The sequence below is a fragment of the Nelumbo nucifera genome, chromosome 6 (assembly GCF_055504915.1).
Source record: "Nelumbo nucifera cultivar China Antique chromosome 6, China Antique-T2T, whole genome shotgun sequence".
Taxonomy (NCBI): domain Eukaryota; kingdom Viridiplantae; phylum Streptophyta; class Magnoliopsida; order Proteales; family Nelumbonaceae; genus Nelumbo; species Nelumbo nucifera.
The window spans coordinates 53,660,255-53,682,828 of NC_142654.1; the positions used below are offsets into that span (position 1 = coordinate 53,660,255).

General features: G+C 36.6%; 2 protein-coding genes across 2 annotated transcripts; both read left to right on the forward strand.

Moving 5' to 3' along the window:
• The first annotated feature begins 5,065 nt into the window (after window positions 1-5,065).
• On the forward strand, window positions 5,066-12,021 carry LOC104590114 (uncharacterized). Its single transcript, XM_010248651.3, has 3 exons — window positions 5,066-5,230; window positions 5,349-5,414; window positions 11,676-12,021. The coding sequence occupies exons 1-3, from the start codon at window positions 5,183-5,185 to the stop codon at window positions 11,727-11,729; spliced, it is 168 nt and encodes a 55-aa protein (XP_010246953.1). The 5' UTR covers window positions 5,066-5,182; the 3' UTR covers window positions 11,730-12,021.
• A 4,299-nt stretch (window positions 12,022-16,320) lies between these two features.
• LOC104590113 (peptidyl-prolyl cis-trans isomerase Pin1-like) lies at window positions 16,321-20,357 on the forward strand. Its single transcript, XM_010248650.3, has 2 exons — window positions 16,321-16,786; window positions 19,941-20,357. Exons 1-2 carry the CDS (start codon window positions 16,555-16,557, stop codon window positions 20,063-20,065), a joined length of 357 nt encoding a protein of 118 aa, XP_010246952.1. The 5' UTR covers window positions 16,321-16,554; the 3' UTR covers window positions 20,066-20,357.
• The last annotated feature ends 2,217 nt before the right edge of the window (window positions 20,358-22,574 follow it).

The window sequence follows — 22,574 nt, forward strand, 5'->3', positions numbered from 1 at the left end:
AAGGGATAGAGAGGCAAGGGTCATAGGGAAATCCATACCTAAGACCCGATAGAATCGTGTCAAATCAATTCTGGGTGAAGTTGGGAACTTTTTTGCCAAATTTTAGGAGCTATGAGAGATCATGTTCATTGGTGTTTTGTTAGAATTTGAGCCTGAATTGTTCCCGTACAGGCTTATATTGTAGTTTGGAAAGAGGGTTGCCTAATGCCTTCCCTCTCCCAATCCTTGGGATCCCAAAATCTTTTGGTTCAATGCTTTCCGTGGTGAAGGATGGAGTCACTATCAAAGCACTAGAGTCAATTTTATATGTTGAAAATGAGGGCCCATTTCCTCTAAAAAATGAGTGGTGACCCCATTTCTTTGAGCTGGCCATGAGTTCCCCAGAGCTTACACTCGTCTTCAAAAGAAGATCACTATTCATTTCTTTTTCTTCTAGCAAAGACTCTAACTAGTGGTAGCAATCGAACACTTTTCCACATAATCACTTCCACTGCCTCTCTTCTTCTTCATCTTCTTTTTCTTCTTCTCTCCTATTCATTCCTCCATCATCGTAACTGAGTCTTTCATGAACCACCACCTTTCTCTTTCTCATTTTATTTGTTTTATTTCTTCTTCTTCTTCTTCTTCTTCTTCTTCTTCTTCTATCTCTCTCTCTCTCTCTCTCTCTACAATTTTGTATATTTCTATGTCTATAAAAATTAATTTTATTTGTCACACTTATTATGGTTCATTAATATAAAGATATGCCCAAATGATTTCTACATATTTAATATATTTTTGAATATTTTTGTGTTTTTATCTTTTTAAAATTTAATTATTTAATTATAACTTCACAAGTTGACACACTACCACCAAAGTGGAAAACAATTTCACTTTTGGGTTAGTTTTGAATTTTGTAATTTATATCATTATCAATAAAAAGTTAAAAACAATTGTTGTTTGTTGTGTCTAATTTTTAATATGATTAATATAAAATATTTGAGATGTGTCAAAATGATTTCTATAGAGTTTCTTTCTTTTTCATATTTTTTGTACTTTTATATATTTTAATTTTTATTATTTAATTATTAAGTAAATGGTTGACACTTATGACTCAAAAGGTTGATTGTTGACCTACCACCAAGAACACAATTTCATTTTTGGGTTGACTTTAAACTTTATATTTTATTTCCAACATTAATAAAACAATTATTATTTATCACAATTGTTTTTCTAATATGATTAATATAAAATATTAGATAGGTGTCTAAATGTTATTTACAAAATTTTGTATTATTACATAATATTTTTGTGTTTTTAAAATTTTTCATTTTTTATTTAATTATGATATCAAGGGTTGACACATTTGACTCAAAAGGTTGAATTGTTAACACACCACCAAAAAAAGAATGTTTATTTTTGGATTGGTTTTAAATTTATACTTCATTCCAACATCAATAAGAATAATTATTATTTATCACACTTATGTTTCTTTAATATGATTAGTATATATATATATATAACATTAGAGATGTGCCCAATTTTTCTATATTTGTTATTTATTTATATTTTAAATTTTTTTATTTAATATGATTAACCCAATTTGGTTAACTTGTCATATCATAAGAATTTCTACACAAACACTATAGTAGATTATGGATAAAAGTTCCTTGTTTCAATATAACTATGGCAAATCAAAGATAGGATTCATGAGATAGATAGTGCTCTCATGGATGTAATAGGAATTTTTTCTAATTTAAATTATAATTTCAATAAAAGGGCCATTACCAATGATGGTTGTGGCTATCCGGGGTCTTGGGAAGGATAGATTGGATATAAACCCAACCTTTGGAATTTGTTACACAAAAGTAGTCACTTTCAGACTCTAACCAGTATTCTCATGTTTCTTGGCTAGAGAGTTTACCATTGCACCAAGCAAGGGCCTAGGATTCAACCATGACAAGAAATGTTGCAAGTGAAAAACTATGGACTTCAAGTAGGGAAATAACTGTGGCACATACACAATTGAACATAATTATCAAAGAGAAGTTCTAAAAGTTTGACAAATAATCTAACAAAAAGAAAATAAAAGAAATGTAAGACCTAGTTGTCTTTTTTATTATTTTGAAGGATAAAGAGAAAATTTTCATTAAAAGTAAAAAAGGAATGGATACAACAAGAGGTGATAAGGCATTTGTTTGGCATCATTGCTGTTGCTCCAGAAAACGGCACCACATCAATGCCACGTCGGAAAACAAGGTGCTCCAGGAAATGGGCATTTGTTTGGAACTGTTTTTCCATAAAAATGGTGCTCCAAGCCACACCTTGGAAATCAGGAAGGCATGGCTTGATGCAATGCCGAATTTGGCATTTCCTGGAACTACAACTCGTTGTTGCCAAAAGGGATGTGAGGTGGTAGTGATGTGGCACTGGATAATGGGTACCAGTGCTGAAAACTTATCCTGGAGCATTGGTACCAAACAGAAAAAGTTGTTGTTGCTCCAAGAAACGTCCTACTTGGCAGCAACAACTCCAAACAAAAAAAAAAAGACACAATTTTCTCAAAAAATGGTGCTTCCAACCCACACATCATCTACAACATGGATGCCAAACATATACAAGATATCACCAAAAGCATGGGAGCAACCTCAAGAAACCCAAAATGGCTTAAGAAAACCATGGCTTACAAACATGAAAAATTACCCAATCAAATATGAATGACACTACAAGAAAAGTGATTTTTAGCGGCATTTCCCAAAATGGCTTAAGAAAACCATGGCTTACAAACATGAAAAATTACCCAATCAAATATGAATGACACTACAAGAAAAGTGATTTTTAGCGGCATTTTCAAATGCCGCTAAAGATAGGTAAAAATGCCACTAAAGGCTATTGCGGCACTTTCAAATTACGCCACCGATATCTGAGTTGGTAAAAGTTTTAGTGGCATTTATCCGATTTTTAGTGGCACTTAAATAAATGCCAATAAGACTTACTTTCAGTGGCGTTTATCCAAATTTTAATGGCACTTATATAAACACCCACAAAAACTATTTTTAGTGACGTTTTATTCATCCTTTAGTGATGATTTCAAATGCCATTTTAAATTTAATAATGGCATTTATTGTCACATTTAGTGGCAATTCGTAGTGCCACTAAATAGCAACTGGTATAGTGACAATTATAAGTGCCACGATAAGGTTACCATAAAAGCTAGCAATAATAATATAATAGCATTTATTTTTTTATATAGCGGCACTTTTAAATGTCATACAATATTTATCTATATAGTGGCATTTATAATTGCCACTAAAAAGTCTTAATCATTCTATTCATTTAGGATTTAGTGGCATTTACAAGCGCCACTAAAAAGTCTTAATTTCATCATGCCCTTTAAATCAAATGCATACTATATATTTAATTAAAAAATCTAATAATTATGAAATTTAACCAAATAAACCATTTTCATATAAAACAAATTTATCATAAAATGTTTATATATACAATTGTCACTTTCAAATCATAGATCCATAATGGATAGTTCAAAAACCAATAAAAAATATAACAAAAAAATCATTTCACTCTATAATGTCCAAAAGTCTTCATCAAAATCCAAAGTGTACATCTTCAATACCCTACATGTTAACAATTTCCTAAAAGAACAAATACATCTTGTTAATAAAAACTAGATATAAAAATTAGTCCTGCAAATGAAAAAGTTCTTTACATATGAAAGTTCAAAACCATTCAATCACCGAGATTGTAGCAGTGTGATGGGTGGGGGCGATGGTCGTTGGGAATTAATTTATCAAGCATTTGAGAATTAATTTTTTAGCTGATTTTTTTTGTTAGTGTTAAAAATTAAAAATAGTAAAATAGAAAAATGATATAATAATTCAAATAGTTGCATATGTTTTGTGCCTCGGATGTTAATAGATAATAAATTAATAATAACTTTGTACATGTATTAATTTGTAAAGATCCATATAATATGTGCCTTGGACTCTTTATTGATACATTATCAACAAAATTGTATAATATCTATGCACCTCACTATATTAATTGTAATATATTTCTTCATATATACTATTAAAATATATAATTCCTATATATATTTATGTATTATTTATACTTATTTTGATATTAAACTTAATATTATTAATATATTTATAGAATTTATATATATTTACTTAATGTATTCAAATATTTCTAGATTTTCATCAATATCCATGCGTTTTTCAAATATATTCATATCCATATCCAAATATGATACTTGATGCTGTAATTTGATCCTAAAATTTTAGGGTTGATGCAAGTGGATTAAAATAATTTTTTTTTTGGTATTTAACACGCTATGATATCTTTTCCGTGTAGGTGGAAATAGCAGGAGGACTTACATCTATCTCTGTTGAGAGACCGGATCTGCTCCTCATACAAGGTGCCTCACAACGACCTTTAACTGCACATCCCACCTTGCATTGGGAATATCTCCTATACTTCTAAGTTGTTATTCATGGGTGATACCGGTGAGATATGCGTGTGAAGTCCGTGTGACAATGACACTACGTGGGTTAAAATGATTAGCCTTGTAAAAAAAGACAAAAGAGATCATATCAATCAAATATCTAACACCAAAGCACCACAATAATCACTAAAAACATAAAATCATATGATTACACCATCATAACTGTATACACATGAAAAGTAGGGAAGATGTTTTCAATTTACAAGTTGAATCCCCAACAACATTGCCCTCCACAATGTCCCACAACACATCCCTTCTTGAGAATATCTCCCATTGATGATATTATCGTTTCTGATTTATGATAAGGAGATACACGACGAGAATGTGTGGTGGGACGTTACGGGGAAATCTCGTGGGGGCTGATTTCTTCTCTCAATTCACGCTGAGATGTGCATGTGAGGCCGCTGTGGGATGCGTGCTGGGGAAGCGCTGATGTGATTATGCGTCCAGTTAGGTAAAGCTTATATGATATATTTAGCAAGGATACAATAACCATTTGAAATTTTATGAGGGTATGTATGTAATTCACTAGAGGCGAAATAGAGCTCAAAAACAGTTCCGGAGCTGCAAAGCAAATCAATCTAGGGCTGAGTTCTCTTGGAGGTGTAGGGAGGCTCACATCTTTCTGTGTTGGAGATCTTTCTCTCACTCGTTTTTACTCCCACCATCAAAGCTTCAATGGCGCCACCTCCTGGTCCTTACTCCGGCACAAGCACGCTCGCTCTGGTAATCTCTTTAGCCTCTGTACTTTTTGCCTTTTCTTATCCTTCTTCCTAGAAATCTGTTGCCTTTCGTCCGATTCTTCAAGTTTTCCCTTTGCTCATTACTTTTGCTGCGATTGCAGGTGGCTCGTGCTTCAGCCTTTACCTTTGGCGTCGTCTATGGAAGCCTGAAGCTCAAGTATCTTAAGGTACTCTCAGATCCCTCCCATTATATTGGAGTTTTAATTGCAAATGTGCTCAGGCCACCCTAATTAGATTTTCATATCTTGAAGCCTTTGAATGACTTTGTGGTTTTTTATGGAATTTATTTTCCTTAATACTATTATGAAGAATGTAAGCTTTGACCTTCTAGCTAGGATTTTTGGTCGACTAAATCAGAACAGGGAAAAGAAAGAAGGAAAATCATATAGCTAACGGGTTCTATTTTTCATCTGGATTAGTGTTACAAATAAATTGTGGTAGCAAATATATATATATATATATATATCGTCCTTGAATTCTTGTGTATCTCATATAATGGTCCATAGAGTCTACTTCGATTAGATTTGAATGAAATGTTCAGCTTGGGTGCTTGATTGCTACAAATATAAGGTTTTGTTGTTGGCAATGGTTCATGGATAATATTTCCAGTTCCCTGGTGGTGCTTTTGAAACTGCTTTGTCAATAAGACCGGGGGAGCTGGCTTTGGTAGACCTTTTGTTGTCTAAACTCAGTGTACACTTAAGCGGCTTAACGCAAAAGAAACTGGGAAATTTCCGCTGTGAGCAAACAGTATTGTTTGATAATGTGAGGTGATTGGGGGGTGAAAGAATCTGCCTTTTTGTTTGGTGCAGATTTCTGGAAACATTAGCGGAGGTGAACATTTGCCTAAATATTTGTTTGAATTTCAGAAAATGTGTCCTGAATAAATAACAACGTGCATTATATTTCCAAAACGAAACATTACACACCATTAACACCAAATTGGGCCTATTATTTGAACTTTCTTGGTTTCCCCACTCAAGGATTTGAAGTGGGGAAAGAATCCTGCAGCAAATCTTCCCACAATAACTAAAGGGCTTTCCATTTTTATGGTGGTTTGGATAAATAATCATACGATTGGACGGTAAGTGAAAGTTCCATCACAATTTTTGAAATGCAGACAATCCAGATGGCATAAGACCAGGTAAAGTCATTGGATTTCTCAAGATTGAAGGTATATTATATGATTCAGATGGTTTTTAAGTTTCCAGATTCTGCACCGTATGAAGAATCAGTTTCTTGTTTGATTGCCTTGAATCCTCCTTTATTATCTGTTGCAGACATTTTTTTAGAAAGTTCTTTTTACATAGAACCAAATAAGTCAGACTTTACAATGATTGGACCTGATGCTAGTTTGTTAAGACTGGTGGAACATGTGGAACAGTCTGAATCCAGTATATAACAATAAAAGAGGAAAATGATAAAATTCCTGATTCCTGAAGATGCCAAAATTGTAGTGATAGTTGTTAGTTGTTAGTGTGTGTGTGGTCCCACTAATATTTTTATATTTATTGCATGGTAGTTATGGTAGTTAGGCTAGACATATTGCTTTATATTTATTTCTGTTTTAGCAGGGGTATTTGTGTAACTCCACTACAGTTAAGATGCAAACATATAAATACTAATCTGATGGGGCAGCAAAATGATTGAACCTCACCCTTTTTTCTCCTCTCTTCTTCTATTCTTCTCTTCTCTCTTTTCTTCTATTTGTGACCTTCTTTTCTCTTCTTTTTCTATTGAATCTATATCAGAGAAACAATCAATTTCTGGTTTCTTTTATCCAAGTTGGTATCAGAGCAAAACTAGGACAGATTAGGGTTCTCATGTGAGCTTCATCCAGTCGGCTGCATGAGAACTTTTTAAGACTGGAAGTTCTGCGTCATTGCCTGATTCTTGGAGGATTACTGGAGTCTTGAGTTTCTGCCCAAGGGATTGCATGATCTTTGGAGAGTGCCCGGTGATTAGGAAGGATCAAAGAAAATAGGTAAGTTCAAGTTTAGGGTTTAAATTGGAGATTGAAAGTGGCGATCAGTTTCTTTTTGAGAAAGAACTTCTCTTTATTAAGACCAACCTTAAATAAGAGCAGTTTAAACCACTCTGGAAGCAACAGTTAACAGATTTCAGTCTTCCTTAGTTGTTTCTTTGGGGTTTTTGACGGATCTCTATTTTCCCTGTTCTATTCTCTAGGGATTTTTCAAACCCTACGATCAGTTCTTTGCTCCCAGAATTGTTCTTTGATTGTGGTTGATTCCTGGACAATTATAGTAAACTGTAAATGGTTTTTGGGTGATGATTCTAGTCTGAGAAGTGATTTCTTGGTGGTGATTCTTGACTGTGAATGATTTCTGAATGATAAGTCTTCACTGTGGGTGATTTTTGGGTGGCTGATTTCAATCATCTAAGTTCTTTTTGCATAAAAAGAGGAGTTCAGGGATTTTCTTCTTGAAGTAGTGATATAAAATGGAGAAGGCTGGAAGTGAATTAAAGATTTAAGGAGGTCTTTTGGGGGCTGGAAGCATGACCAAAAGTTCTTTTCAGATTACTATTATTAGGTTCGATGGAACTAATTACTTGGAATGGGCCCAATCAACCATGATGACCATTGGAGGTAGAGGCAAATTAGGCTGTGCCTGGGGATATAAAGAAGCCAACCAAGGAAGATGCATCACATGCCAAATGGGTTCAAGAGAACTATTTGGTGATGACATGGCTGTGCAATTCAATGCAGCCTCACATTAGCCGAAATTATTTATGGGCAAAAACAACCAAGGAAATTTGGGATAATATGAAAGAGACATACTCCCAACCCCTTTATGTTGCTAGGGCTTATGAACTGAAGTGTGAAGTGAATAATTTCAAGTAGCTGTATACCTCATCACTTAGAGGTATACTTGATACTTTAAAATCTCTTTGGCATGAAATTGATCACTTAGAGACAATTGAGTGGGAAAGTCAAAGAGATGTAACAACTATCTCCTTAATTATGGGATCATCCATCAGAGCACTTGTTCTCATACACCTCAGCAAAATGGGGTTGTTGAGAGAAAAAAACCAACATATCTTGGAGGTAGCCAAAAGCATCATGCTGAACTCTAATGTATACCTCATTAATAGAATTCCTTCACGGGTTTTAGACATGAGAACACCATTTAACCTCTTGTGTCCAGACAATGATTTGTTTACTATCCCTCTTAAAACCTTTGGATGTACTTGTTTTGTTCAAATTCTTGGACCTCATCTCTCCAAATTTGACCCGAAAGTTGTTAAATGTATCTTCCTTAGGTATGCACAAAATCAAAAGGGATACTGCTGTTATGACCTTGTTTTTGGTAGACAGTTTGTCTATGGATGTGACATTCTTTGAGGGTGTACCCTACTATCATAAGGTTTCTTCTCAGGGGGAGAGTAGTGAATTGGGTAATTCAGCCCTAGAAGTTTCATTACCTATTCTAGTCACTAAAGGGGAGAATGATGAAGAGGGTTGTTAGAAGTGCAATGAATTGAGGGTGTTTCACAGACGATGGAGGCAGGTTGATTTTGGTTCTCAATAGTCCAGGTCGATCCCAATTCTTTCTACAACTCCAGATCTAGGTACCACCTCCACTACTGAACCCACTATTGCAGATGATATACCTAACACTGCTTAGCCTCAGTCCCTACCTTCAAATGACCTTGACCTCCCAATTGTAGTTCGTAAAGGGAAGCACCGTTGTACTTCATCCACTGTTCATTGTATCTCTCAATTTCTCTCTTATGGTGGACTTTCACAATCATATAGATCCTTTCGGGCCTCTATTGCTACTATTCCTATTCCCATAACAGTGCAAGAAGCTTTATTGGTACCTGAGTGGAAAGATGCAATGAAAGTAAAAATGGATGCTCTTGTTAAAAACAATACATGGGAGTTGGTTGATTAGCCTGAGGGGAAAAAGCCTGTTGGGTGTAGATGGGTGTTTATCGTAAAATATAATGTTGATGGCTCCATAGAAAGGTATAAGGCCAGATTGGTTGCAAAGGGATTCACACAAACTTATGGCATAGGTTATTTGGAGACGTTTGCACCAGTAGCCAAGATGAATATTATCAGAGTCTTATTATCCATTGCTACAAATTTCTCATGGCCACTGGTTCAGATGGATGTTAAGAATGAATTCCTCAATGGAGATCTACAAGAGGAGGTGTACATGGAGTTGCCCCTCGGTTTTTATATAGACTAAAACAGTCCCCAAGAACCTAGTTTGATAGATTTAAACTAGCCTTAGAAAAATTTGGTTATTTTCAAGCTCAATCAGATCACTCTTTTCATTAAGAAAACAAATTCTTCTTTGACCTTGCTTACTGTCTATGTTGATATTGTAGTAACAAGAAGTGACATTGGTGAGATTGACACCCTCAAGCAACTTCTTTATCTTTGCCTAATACAACCGGACACTTTCTATACTATCAGTGTTGTTAGCCAGTACATACATTCTCCCAAGACCACCCACCTTCTTGTAGTGGAAAGGATACTTGCTATCTGAAAAGATGCCCTGGGAGAGGTATACTCTTCAAGAATAATGGTCACATGAAAATATAAGCATATACAGATGTTGATTGGGCCGGTTGTATTGATGACAGGAGATCTACCTCTATGTATCGTGCTTTTGTAGGGGGAAATCTTGTTTCCTGGAGGGGAGTAAGAAACAAAATGTTATTGCTCGCTTCAGTGCTGAAGTTGAATTCAAATCTATGGCTAATGGAATGGCTCAAGTGTTATGGTTGCGATCTTTACTTGATGAGCTAGGTGTTGAATATGAGAAGCCTCTGATGTTGTATTGCAATAATCAGGTTGCAATTAACATTGCTCATAATCCGATACAGCATGACAGAATTAAGCACATTGAAGTGGACTGACACTTTATCCGAGAGAGAGTTACATCTCAAGAAGTGTATCTTTCATATATTGCCTTAAATATGCAACTAACTGATCTCTTCACTAAGGCGGTTACAAAGACCAAGTTGGAGGCAAATCTACGCAAGTTGGGAATGACTAATATCTCCTCCCAACTTGAGGGGGAGTGTAGAGATAGTTGTTAGTTGTTAGTGTGTGTGTGGTCCCACTAATATTTTTATATTTATTGCATGGTAGTTATGGTAGTTAGGCTAGGCATACTGCTTTATATTTTTTTCTGTTTTAGTAGGAGTATTTATGTAACTCCACTACAGTTAAGATGCAAACATATAATACTAATCTGATGGGGTGGCAGAATGATTCAACCACACCCTTTTTTCTCTTTTTCTTCTTCTCTTCTTCTCTTCTCTCTTTTCTTCTGTTTGTGACCTTCTTTTCTCTTCTTTTTCTACTGAATTTATATCAGAGAAACAATCAGTTTCTGGTTTCTTTTATCCAAGTAAAATGAAATATCATATAAAGCTTTTTTATTTTGTTAGTACAGGTGCTGGACATATTTTGCACCCAAAATTTTACTGAAATCCTCTAATTTTTCTTAAATTAGGTTACGAATCTATTTTAACCCTATTGAGTTGGGTTGGTTTATGCACCAATTGTTAAACTAGACTGTTTTCTGCCCGATGTAGTTTTGATGTGGGGTGTTCAAATGGTCCTAGTCTAATAGGCCATTTGGATTTTATTTCTAAGGATGCATGGTCACGTGATTTTAGGAGCCAGTATTGGATGATCAAAGTTGGTGTTTGGAATCATAGTGTTGCATTCCTGTTTAGATTCCACATAAGTGCCATGTAGGCGATTTGGCTTTAACATCCAAAAATTGTATTTGGTTGGGCAGGTTTAACTTCAAATGGCTGTACACTTTTTACATTGAGTTATGTGCATGGGTGTCGGGGGATATGTTAAAAAGACGTTTCTGGTTCAGTATTTGGGGGGTGTTCTCACTCAGCTTATCTTTGTGGTGTCCATGCGTTTAAATTTATAACAAACTATCATGCATTGTGTTGTGTGTCATAACATATCACTTTTCCAATTTCCAATGCAATTAATTATTCATATACATATGTTGAGACTTAAAACACCATGGTTATCTAGCAAAATCAATTTTACGAAAAATAAAATTGAAATGCCTACTTGTTGATGCATCCTCTCATCTAATTTTCATTATTTCCTGGATATATTGAGAAGTTGATGGGGGATTTATTATTTCTAGGGTAGGCTAATTGCTAGGTTCTTTTTGTTGTAATTAGAAAAGCTTGGAGTTGGAGAGGCTGTAAAGAACTCACCTAGTTTTGGTGTTTTTCATTGTCTGTCACTTGGGCATTATATGATATTAGTATACAACTTGTCATCATCACTTATCATTTTGACTTCACTGCATATAAGATATATCTGAAACTTGTAGTCTCTATATCATTCAATTAAACGAAAATGCTGCTCGGTTTGGTGCTCATTTGTATATTCCTTGGCTTTTTCTCAGGCAAAGGCAAAATCTCATAGTAAGGCAGAGGCCAAGGCTAAGGCTCATCATTGAAGTAGAGATGATCCCATTGTTGATCTATGGTCCAAATGATGCATTAAGCTAGCGACTTTTAGTATTGTTTTCTTCATGTAAAGCATCAGTGAACCATTGTGCTTCATTTATAGCTCTGCAATTTTGTTAGTGAGCCTTTTTGCCAAAACATTGTTATGGCAATTTTATATTTTATTGCCTGTTAACAGAAGATAAAATAGTCAAGGGAAGCCTTCAATCATCCCTCATTTGGAAACAATAATTTTCTATCATGTGGGGAAGCGTCCATTTGAATTATGTTTTATTTTCTCAATATGGTCTATGACTTCTGGACAATTTTTACAGTAGCAAAGCCTTGAGAAGATGCTTAAAATTGTTGGCAGTTTTGGTTTGTGACTTTTTGTAGGCCAAGCAAGTAGAGTAGAGACCTCAGTTTTGAAGGGGACCATGTCAACCAGTTTATACAAGCTAGCTCTGGCTGGAAAGTGAGCGAGCTTTGAGCACACATCTGTTGCGGTCGCACTACTCCCCCGCATCCCTGAATGAAACATGGACAAGCCATTTAAGAATATAAGAAAGTCGTGATGTTTTGAATTTATTTTCAAGATAAATGATCCTTTGAATTTATTTACATCAATGGTTTGTCTACCTTTCATTGAGGGGTTGCAAGCATTAAAGCAAGGGTGTGCTGTTAACTCAAAATGAGAAGACGGAGCAGTGTTCTTCCCCAACTTTGATCTGTTATAACAAAAATTGACCCTGTGAAAACTCAAGTTTTGCTCAACCATGGTTTATCAATGCGCAACTGTTTTGGATCGCCGGATTTCAAAGGGATGGTGTTCACAGATTGAAATTGTTTTGGCTTTCAAGCTTTGAATCATATCATCTCTATCAAGGGTTTTAACCATTTAAGATGGCCATTTGCCATAAATTTTGTATTGAGGGAAATTAAATTGTCTGAAATTTACCATGACTTTTCTGCATTTCTCTTGAAAGTCATGGTGAGTCTTAGACAGTTTCCTTTGTATTAAACATACCAGACACCCTGAAAATTGATACATCCATTTCTGGTGGAATGATATTCCCCCAATAACTATTTCCTCTCCTTCTGTTGGGAATAAAATTTCATTCCAACTGATTTTAACTCTCATTCTAATTCCTGTATAAACCATAGGCTATAAGAATAGACAATTTCATTCCAACGGACCTAAATGACTTTTGGGAACTTATAAAGTGAGGTATGAGCTCTAAGCTTTCATTTTCCAACAAGGATTGCATTCATCTTCAGAATTGAGCAGCTTAGCTAGATGGAATCCCGGCGTCGCAGAATATGCTTCCGAAACTAACCCACCACAAATGATAGTTGATTGAGAAATGAATCGTTCCTTCATTTAGCCCAACTAAGGGCTCATGAGCTTGATGGACCTGAATAACTGAATTCGTGTTCACTACTGGCTCAGTTTCCATTGTCTCCTTGATGGTTCGCAAAATTTCAGATTTCATTAAGACAAGCTACCTTTCCATTACGAACATTGTTATTGTTAATCTAGGTAATAAACTACATGTACATCAGCAGATATAATGGATTTCAATTTTCATGAGGCAATGTTGTAATTGAAGACGATCAAAATCCCCTAGTACCTGGACAGTAGATCGGCGTGGATGGAAGGTGAAGACCTGCAGGGGAAAATAAATCAGAGAGTTTGAGGTGATATCCCGGGCTTGAGACTTAGACATTCAAGTCACTGAGTAATATGATGAGTGGTGAAATCCCGGGCTTGAGACTTGAACGTCCAAGTCACTGAGTTAGTAATAGGATGAGGTGAAATAAAGAGTAGTAAATGCAATGTATCTACTAAGATATGGAATTTACCTTTATATAGGTTAGGGCACTTGTGCCGACCAACACGTGGTGAAGGCAAGCGAGACACCTGACGTGATGGATTAGTGGGACACATTTAGGTGGCTCACATGCCACGTTAGGTTGTACTTGTACATAGAAGAAGCCCGAGGCCCACCATCTGAAAGAGTGGGCAAATGGGATGGTGGTTGTCTTCATACACACATGGTTCAGCTCCGGTGTGTTTGCTCGTCTCAGCGTGATGTGCTTCTTTTTTGCTTACTTAGCTTTGCTCATATGCTGAGCTGATAACAGTCGTTGCCAAGGTGCCTCAAACCGGGCTAATGCCGAGAATGTATAAGATGCTTACTAATATGCCGAGGTCGTCACACGTCACGATCTTACTAGAAGTTAGTTCTACCCTCATCACTAACTAATGCTGAAGATGGTAAATTGTGATTGATGTTCTTGAGATCAATTCAATATTGGTGATATTGGCTTTCAGTTTCTTTACGTGGGCAACCTTTTTTGCAACAACGTTCTTCATCTTCTCCACCAGTCACCACCAGACATATATCTTGGGAGCACAACTTGCGTTAGTTTCCCACGTATCTTCTATTGCATGTTGGTATCTGAACAACTAGTGGAAAACCCAAAGGGTCATCAATGTCATATGCACGCATGCATCAACTTAAATCATGGGCCTCAAATTCTTATATTCAATTCGGAAAACTTTGGATTGGCAAAAAGAGAACTGAAACTCTATTTAATTTAAGTATTCTCTTAAACCACTCTTAATAATTGATTAACTCTATCTTTGCCCTTAGCATCCGTTAATGTGATGTATACATTTTTTTTAAAACCCAATATTATCCTTTGTAATCCAGGTAAGAATCACCGCCTGTGAGTAAGACTATTACGCCGGTTGTCGGATCCAGTGTTTCCATGAGCTTGGCAGGGTTAAGGTTCAGAAGTAGCTAGGAAGCTACTTCCGCCTCCTTGCGGCACATATCTGCATCGTCATCGTCATTGTTATGGTTTCAGGGACAGTGATACCAATTCTTGTTTCTGTGACATTTCCCCTCTCTCCCTTTTGTTCGCCGACCATGTCGGTTTACAACACAGGGTTTTTGAATAGAGAACGCTCCAAGCCCTCAATGTTCAATCTTCACTTATCGACTGTCATCAATGGATCGTGGGCATGATCTCAAGAAGAGATTGAGGTTATTTTACTCAAACTGGAAGGAAAGAAATGGATCTCTATGGGGTGATTCCAATGTTCTCTTGCTCTGCACACCCCCTCCCTCCACTCGCCAATGGTTCGTTCCCCTTCCACCACACTTCCCCATCTGGCATCCTCCGCCTTCTACATTTGGCTTCTCAGCTATGACTTCCCCGACACGATTGCCATCTTCACGTATGGCGAAATCTACTTCATGTGCACCAAGAAGGCTTCCCTCCTCGTCGACAGTCATGGTGGTGTCCATGTAAATTAAAGGGGACTCTTGCAACTCCCTGCCTGCTCCGCTGTCCACTCTTTGAATCATGGTTTTTAAAAACGAACTGGTCAGGGTCCGTTATCGGTTCGAACGGTCCGACCGTTCTGACAAAATAAATAAAAAAAATTAAAAATTTAGAAAACGATCAAAACCCGTTTAAACGGTTAACTGGCCACTTCAGCGATTTGCTGACCAAAATCAATAGTTTTGAGGAAAAAACGGTTTTGAAGGAAAACGGAACCGGTAAGGTGCCCGATTCCCGGTTTTTCCTGTCTAACCGTCCAGGGTTATTCCAAATTTGTTTATGCTTTTATTGTAAATTCATGGATTCGGTTATTCTCTGCAATTTAGAACAACAAATGTCTCCAAACTCACTAGGCTACTTACCGTCGCTTGATCTACTTGGATTTGAGCTCCGAATGAGCATAGTGAAAAACCCATTTTCAGCGATGGGTTACATTTCTAAACCACAAGACCACCACTTGTTCCACCTAAGAAGAACAATGCAACTAATCAGTCTTCTCGCCATCGTGGGAATCTCGTGATGGGCTCTACACGTAGTAGACGGGCCTCCGAGGGAATCTAGATCGCCGCCCGTCTCTTTTAGTTCGTCGCTATATGTCAAGAGGAAGGGGAGAATAAACAGTAGATTTTTCAAATTATGTTAAATGAGGAAGAGATTAAGGGCGAAAGGGATATTTTAGGATGGAGATTTGGGTTTTAAAAAGGAGAATGGAATCAAGCTCTAATGCCAAAATACTAATTAAAAGCAAAATAATTAAGAAACGCCTCAGTTTTTGAAGCAAAACCAGCCAGCTAGTGGGCAGTCCCTCTGGTGGAAGCAAATTTTAAGAATTAGAGAAAAAAAAATGAACAACGTTTTAGTTGGAAGCTGCATGATTGAAAGAATATATGGGTTTTTCAAGATCCGTCTGCTAGGTGCCCAATGCCGCAAGATGGAATTCCTTTAGGAAGACAAGCGATACAAGGCTCAACCAAGAATAAAAGTTAATCAGTTACTAGATGAGCACAGACAGTGGGATATGCAAGAAGTTACAAGGTGGTTTGAAGGAAATGAGAAAGAAGTCCACCACGTGGCTGCAATCAGATGCATCTGAGTTCCCCGTTCTCCTTCTCATGACCACGTGTCAATACTTAACATGCCGATTGAAGCAGCACTACTCTCTTGATGTTGCTGTCAACGCATTAAAGCGAAGCACTAGCAGATGTATTAATGTCATTGTCATCCCTTTGCATTCTCAATTCTCATTATTATCTCTCGTCTTACGCGCCCAATCTCAATTCTCAATTCTCAATTCTCAAAAGAAAGCAAGACTTCACCCGTCGTCCGTCTCCCTTAACCCGTTCAAACCAGAGAAAGAGAAATCACTTATATTGCTATATTTATCGAGTAGTCATTGCAAAGATAGAGGAGATCGATCGTAAGCGGAAGAAAACTTCGGTCTCGTCGTCGGATCGAAGGGATAAGAACGGGAAGAAGACGAAGATGGATTCTAATCAGGTTAGGGCTTCTCACATCCTGATTAAGCACCAAGGCTCCAGAAGGCAGGCTTCGTGGAAGGATCCAGATGGCCACGTTATCAAGAACACCACCAGAGAAACTGCTGTCAATCAGCTTAAATCCCTCAGGGAGGATATTGTCGCCGGCAAGGCCAAGTTCGAGGACGTCGCTTCTCGTTACTCTGATTGCAGTTCTGCCAAACGTGGCGGCGATCTAGGTCCCTTTCTCTCTGTTTTTCTTTACTACTACTAAATTTAGTTAGTGAGTTAGGGTTTCTTCATAGTGACTTGATTTTCGTTCAACGTTTTGACTATGATAGTTTTCTTTCGATATTTTTACTCTGAAATGAATACTGTAGTTGAATTCAAGTACTGTTTGGTTAGGAAGATAGGGTTTCTGGATGATATTCATTTTTTCTCCTATTTAAATGGAGTGTTTGTTGATGAGTTTCTCTACCTGAATATCATTCTGTTTGTACTTGGAAGTAGAAATCTAGGGTTTGGCTATTGTCGAGCCAAATAGATTCTGTTCTGTGTTGTTGATTCAATGTGATGTGAGTAGGTGTTTGGAGTGTTAATAGCTGGGGATGAGTTATTGAGTTATACTAATGTATATTAACCAACTACTTGGTTTTCTGATGATTGGTTTGGATTTTGGAAAGTGTACTTACTGTTGTTAACTGTGACGGATTCTTTTTATTGGTTATGAGACCTGTCAAGGTTGAAAATCGGTTTCTGTGTTTGCGTTATTAATGGCCTTTTATCAAGTATTACATGACGAGCTGCTCAGTTTTCCAGCCTTGATGGATTATATGGTAACGTCCCTAATTTAAGATATCTTATCCTGTTCTTAGTGGCTTTTCAAAGACTTCGGCAGTGCAGCGTGGTTTTCATTTATTTGTTATGTATATAAATGAGAGCTTCTGGCCGTTACAGTTAGCTTTTATCATTTCCTTTTATTATTTTAGAACATTGCAATTGGTATGGTATGTCTTGTTCAGAACCACGATTTGACTGAGTCATTACCATTTGACAACATTGATGAATTTTTTGTCATTCCTTTAACCTCCCTACTCAGCATGGTTTTCATCTGGACAATGCTGACTTGCTGCATGCCCTTGGTACCTTGCTATGCTTTGTAGAATAAAAATAGCAAAATACCTAAACATTTCTTTTTCTGTGTGTGCACGTTTACTCCTTTCTTTTTCCTCTTTTCTGTAGGTTTGGGGGTTGGTTTACAATAGCAACTAGTGGCCTAGGTGAATAGTGGATGAGAATTTTAGAGATGATCCATGGGTTATCTTAGTTGACCTGTACTCCCTAGTTCCCTACCATGCCCATTGTGTTCAGGATAGATGATTTCCGTTGTTTCATAAAGTGATTTAATGACTTACTGACACAAGCTTGACTAATTCTTTTGTTGCACCTAGTTGTAGTGGCTAAATGCCCTTTAATTGACAAGAAATTCAGATGAGTTGTCAGTTTTCTGGAAAGTGCTAAAATAGATTAATAAAACAAAGTGATTCATGTGCATTTGGTAAGAGTGCAAATGCAAATATGTTCAACACAAATGCAAATATATATGATTCATGAAAATGCAAATTTGGTTTGGTTTTGCATTGATTAATTTTGTATCTTACCTGAGATGGGTACAAAAACAAATTAAGACTGGAATCTACCTGTTTTGAATGCAAAAAATTGTCAGGAAAAAAACAAATTTACATTCATTTTTGCTACAAAAATGCTTTCTTACCAAATGCCTGCAAAACGGAACTAGAGTGCAAATTTGCTTCGGTGTAGCATTTGCTTTCTTTCCAAATGCATACTGTCATGACTTTTGGCTTTAGAGAAGGCAAAAGTCACAAGAATTTTTGCATATTTTTCTTTGTTAATGTTTTTTTTTTTTACATTGGCAGCTTCACTGTATGGATTGACCCTGTCCTGATATATTGATCCTCTACCTTTGTCATTCTCTCAAATTTTGTATCCCTAAGGTGGTTTGTTTAATGTTAAGGCTTTGAAAGAAGGCAGACAAACCAAGGGCATGTGCATTTCATGGAAATTGGAAAATACAGACCAACACCGTGTCTGTCCAGTCTCCATGGTCTGTGTCCTGGAAAATGAGATTGGCAGTTTATTGAGATTTGTTTTGATAATAAAACAAAATTTTCATTAAAATAAAAAGAGTACATAAAAGGTGATAAGAAATCAACCAAGAGAAGAAACACCATGACAAAGCAAACCATAACAAAATGCATCTTTACTCTCAACTAAGTTATTGAAACCTCCCAATATTGATACCATGCATGTGAATGGGAAAGTTTGATTTTCTTTTTTTATTATTGTAGGTATGTTTTCAATATAGTCTGTCTATGATTTGTTAATACTGTCGTATAAATAGTAGATGCCACTTTCAGGAAGGAAAAGAAAGGAAAAGAAAGAAGAAGGTTTGGAAGTCTGAAATATTTCCACTTATCTGAAACTAATCAGATGTGGTTATCCCAAGTGTATTTGGAATCCCTGCTGGTTGGCCCTACTTATATCTGAAATTTTGCTCTGATTAACAAGTGATTGAATAGCCACTTATCACTTGTTAGTTCTTCGCATACATGTCTTGCTCACTCTTATTCTCTCAAAACTTCATATAACAAGAATAGCGCTCATACCCATGTTCAAATAGAAGAACTATAATAGCCACTCAGACCAATAACTACGTTATGAGGGACTAATCAGACTCTGATAGCAGACTATTCAAACATTAAAAAAGGCTCTTATCCCAATGAAACTTCAGTCAGAGGTATCAGACTTAAGAGTTTAGACTTCCAAACGTAGGAGGTATCAGGCTTTTAATCCCAAAACACCATATTTTTTTCCCCGATTTCTAACGTTGCAACTTAAGTGTAAAAGGTAAGAGAGTTAAACACTGAGGTCCATTTGGTTTGCAGTCAGAATTGGAATGGTCTATTCCCATAGTCTGTGTGGTTCAAACAGGAATCAGAATGGGAATTGGAATCAGCTGGAGGGAGAGGGAATGGACATTCCCTCAAATGGGGGAATGCCATTCTACCATGAATGGAAATGGGATTCTGATTCCACCCAATCAAACAGTTGGAACCGGAATGGCCTATTCTCAAATGGGGAAATGTCATTCCACCATGAATGGAAATGGGGTTCTGATTCCACCCAATCAAACAGTTGAAACCGGAATGGCCTGTTCTCAGTCCGATTCCAGACTCCTATTCCCACGAACCAAATCTTCATATGCTGTCTCTATTATTGTTAGTCCTAATCATTTTTTAAGATACTTAGACTTGATATAACACACTGGCATGAATTGGTGTTGATTGAAATTCCATGTGACAATTCTTGCAGGTCCTTTTGGCAAGGGCCGGATGCAAAAGCCTTTCGAAGAAGCAGCATTTGGTCTCAAAGTAGGTGAGATTAGTGACATTGTTGATACTGACAGTGGCGTCCATATCATCAAGCGAACTGGTTGATTGCCCAGCATAGCAAGTATCGGTGGTTATAGTGGCATACGAGTTCTGGATTCCGATCATTCCCTTTGAATTAGTGTTTATTTGTTCCATTTTTTGGAACAATTGAGTCGTGCTATTGTCACTTCTGCAGCCATTCTTATTTTTCCAAATTGCATTTGCTCATAAAATGCATATGAACTATATTCTTGAACCCTCGGGACAATTTAGAAGCAGCAATGACTGTTTCTAAGTTTTCTGACTATGGGGCTTCATTCGTGCCTTGAGAATACATCCATCGATTCTGGATTTGAAATTTCTGGAATAATCTCTCTCTCTCTCTCTCTCTCTCTCGTTATGAGTCTTATGACAACTGAAGTGGCTGAACTGAATTGATCTACTCTTAAGGAGGTTGTGAACTTCGACGGCTGAAGCTGAGATCGGGTTGATCACTTAATCCTCTATAATTATTTAATTATTTTATCCATAATAAAAACCAAAAGAAAAAAAAAAATCATTCAGTTTATCCATTTTTCTTTTACCTAACGGCCAAGATTTTGTGTTCAAAATCGATTCGGTCGTCGTCCCCACCTCAAGTCCTAAACGTTCAACGCTCAACCGATGTGGGAAGTTAAAGTACTTGCTGAGCCGCTTGAATTTTCTTTAGGCTGTGTTTGGTTTAAAAGGGAAGGTAGGAAAATATATGAATATTTTTATGGTGGAGGTTAAAGTCCACCTCAAGTCCCACATCAACGCTCAACTGATGTGGGAAGTTAAAGTCCTAAACGGTCAAACCAAACACAGCCTTATGGTGGAGGTTGACATAGCGTGTTTATGTATAATGTATTCACGTTCTTGAAGTTCTCTCGAAAATATATGAATACGATTTTTAGAACCAAAGGAGATTAGTACAGTATCTGGTGTCTTGCCTTTGTTAAACGAGTGAACTTTGTTTTTACTTGGAATTTGGAAATAAAGTAAAATTGTGGTCTTAATTTGCATTTTCCTTCTACTTGGAAACAAATATTCACTGCATTGCACGTTCAGTAATCGGTAATAGTAGGCTATCCTTTCTTATAATTCATGTGTGGTTCCTGTTAGATTTTTTTGGTTTGTTTTGATGTTTGTGTTTCTTTTCCTTGCTGTTTAATGAAATATATTTTACTTATTAAAAAGATAAAGGGGGTGTATCAGGTTTTGTCCTCACATTGTTCTTAAAAAAATTTGCAGTTACGGGTAGGGAGAACATCTCCCTACTTGTATGTTTTCATTCACCTTATTTGTATGTTTTTCATTCATGGGGAGATGTTCCCAGTGCATGACTGCAAGTATTGTGAAGACAAAATCTGACTTCTTTGACAACAGATTGGCTTTGCTTTTGAAAAAGTATGCAAGCTGATTTGCTTGGCAGTTCTTGCATGTAAATATTTTATTTGGATATTAAGGCTCCATTTGAGAAGAGTGCAAATGTGCACGATTCCTACACAGGTTCCATCTGTATTTGCACTCTTCCCAAACTAAGCCTTAAGTTTGCAAAGATTGTCTTTGTTTCTCTTTCCAAATTGTCCAAATTAGGAAAGTTAATTAATGTTTTTGATGAATGTTTAGATTTTTTGTTATATCAGGCTGTAGTTCACCATGTTTGCATGAACTTGGAATTAATTCATAGTAGTAGTAGTAGGGGACCAGGGGTGCAGGGTTGGAATTTTGTCAAAATTTCACTTTTTTAATGGCCCAATTCGAAAGCCCAAGACTGAAACAGTTTAAAATGTTATCTCAGGTCAATCTGAGTTACACCACTATTCCATAGTAGTGACTATGTTTTCTGATAGTACATAAAGATGGGATCATCTATTTATTTATTTGTTTTTTTTTTCCAGGAGGTGGGGGGGGGGGGGGGGGGGGGGGGGGGGGACTGGAATCATCTTCATTATGTTTACCACAATAATGTCACAGGGCTAGTCGTTGGGTGGCACGACGGTAGGTGCTTGATGGCGCGACGAAGAAATCACTTATAACAAATAAGGCAGTCACCAATTCAGCATTGAAGCTTATTGCTCTATTCAAAAGAATTTTCTTCATGAGGTTGCCAATCAGTAAAAGCCTTGAAACATAAGAAGAGGTTATCGTTAGATAACAATTGATTGTCCAAACTTTCCTGATTGCCCTTCAAAATTTTCATCCGACTCCACATTTGAGTCAGATGCAATAAGATAGGCAAATTGAGGTTAGAGATTTGTATTGGATTATGAAGTTATAGATACGTGGCACGAGTGGAATGGTCAAAACTCAAATTTATTCTGTTTGTATTAACATTATTGATATGTATTGGCTTCATATCAGTCAATACCATTGGCACAGATTTTTTTAATACATTCTTTCCTCATATTCTCCCATTAATTTTTATATTCAACTCCTATAATTACTTTTTCTCATTAATACCTGTGTCCATTTTTGGGTATTAAAAAGTATAATTAAGAAAATATAAACTAGTTAAGTTGAAAGATACAAATCTACCACTATGTCATGTTCT

What these genes read in the sequence shown, in the direction of transcription:
- LOC104590113 (XM_010248650.3), top strand. Translation starts at nt 16,555, where the DNA reads ATGGATTCTAATCAGGTTAGGGCTTCTCACATCCTGATTAAGCACCAA. An exon ending in CAAACGTGGCGGCGATCTAG is followed by an intron (nt 16,787 to 19,940) that starts GTCCCTTTCTCT and finishes CAATTCTTGCAG; the next exon opens with GTCCTTTTGGCAAGGGCCGG.
- LOC104590114 (XM_010248651.3), top strand. Translation starts at nt 5,183, where the DNA reads ATGGCGCCACCTCCTGGTCCTTACTCCGGCACAAGCACGCTCGCTCTG. An exon ending in GCACAAGCACGCTCGCTCTG is followed by an intron (nt 5,231 to 5,348) that starts GTAATCTCTTTA and finishes CTGCGATTGCAG; the next exon opens with GTGGCTCGTGCTTCAGCCTT. An exon ending in TGAAGCTCAAGTATCTTAAG is followed by an intron (nt 5,415 to 11,675) that starts GTACTCTCAGAT and finishes GCTTTTTCTCAG; the next exon opens with GCAAAGGCAAAATCTCATAG.